The sequence below is a fragment of the Odontomachus brunneus genome, unplaced genomic scaffold (genome assembly GCF_010583005.1).
Source record: "Odontomachus brunneus isolate Ranch 3 - 2012 unplaced genomic scaffold, Obru_v1 Obru_scaffold_039, whole genome shotgun sequence".
NCBI lineage: Eukaryota > Metazoa > Arthropoda > Insecta > Hymenoptera > Formicidae > Odontomachus > Odontomachus brunneus.
This window is the reverse complement of record NW_022639489.1, coordinates 859234-860045: the sequence shown is the minus strand read 5'-3', so window position 1 is coordinate 860045 and position 812 is coordinate 859234. Positions and strand designations below refer to the sequence as shown.

Below are 812 nucleotides of genomic sequence, written 5' to 3'. Positions count from 1 at the left end.
TGTGTGTGAAAGTCGGCTTATAACAAAGTCGGTCTCGGTAATAACGGAGTGTCACACACATTTTAATCACACATATTATTATCACAGGTAATAGAACGAACGTAACTTTATATTTTATGTATAAAGTATAGTTTTATATTAAGTAAGAATCAATTTTCATTCTCTTTTTCGACAAGACGAAATAATTTATGCGAATAAGTGTTAAACTACGTTTTTAGAGTAGAATTTTTAATGTAATTTAATTTCTATTTAATTAAAGTAAATACGTATGAATATATAATACATCGTCTGTCGACAGAAAAGAAGTATATAATAAATTATGAGATTACACAAGTGGTTTTCTCACGGCCATCGATGCACTAAAGAAATATGAAGTCTGCAAACGTTATTAACAACTTAATAGACAAAATAATTAATGTGCGCCCAGTGTAATACAAGGTAAATAAAGCCAGCTGTTATTCAAGGTCAAGTCTAGATGTTGGGTATAAAAGAAAACTCTGGATGGTTTATCTATCCAGTCTGCAATTTGATCTAGATCTGGTTGCCGAATTATGACCATCGAGATGACGAAGTTAGCAATTCTGCTAGTTGTTGTCGTTATCGCTAGTAAGTAACCAAACTCGATAATAAAAAATAACAAAATCTTATATCTAAGCAATGCATAATTAATATTGCTTATTGTACGAAATACTAAATCGGAGAATATGTGTGTGTGTGTGTGTGTGTGTGTGTAAGAGAGTCAGGAAGAGAGAGAGAGAGAGAGAGAGAGAGAGAGAGAGAGAGAGAGAGAGAGAGAGAGAGAGAGAGAGAGA

The 812-nt window shown here is 32.8% G+C and overlaps 2 protein-coding genes across 2 annotated transcripts in view; both read left to right on the top strand.

The window, feature by feature from the left end:
- The window catches only part of LOC116844090 (transmembrane protease serine 9-like), a 13320-nt gene that overhangs the window by 3165 nt on the left and 9343 nt on the right, over positions 1-812 (top strand). The window lies entirely within an intron of this gene.
- Positions 445-812, top strand: part of LOC116844160 (chymotrypsin-1-like) — a 2212-nt gene continuing 1844 nt past the window's right edge. Inside the window, exon 1 of the mRNA XM_032815355.1 lies at positions 445-606. Within this exon, the coding sequence (XP_032671246.1) occupies positions 552-606 (55 nt within the window). The 5' untranslated portion in view covers positions 445-551. The remainder of the gene's footprint in view (positions 607-812) is intronic.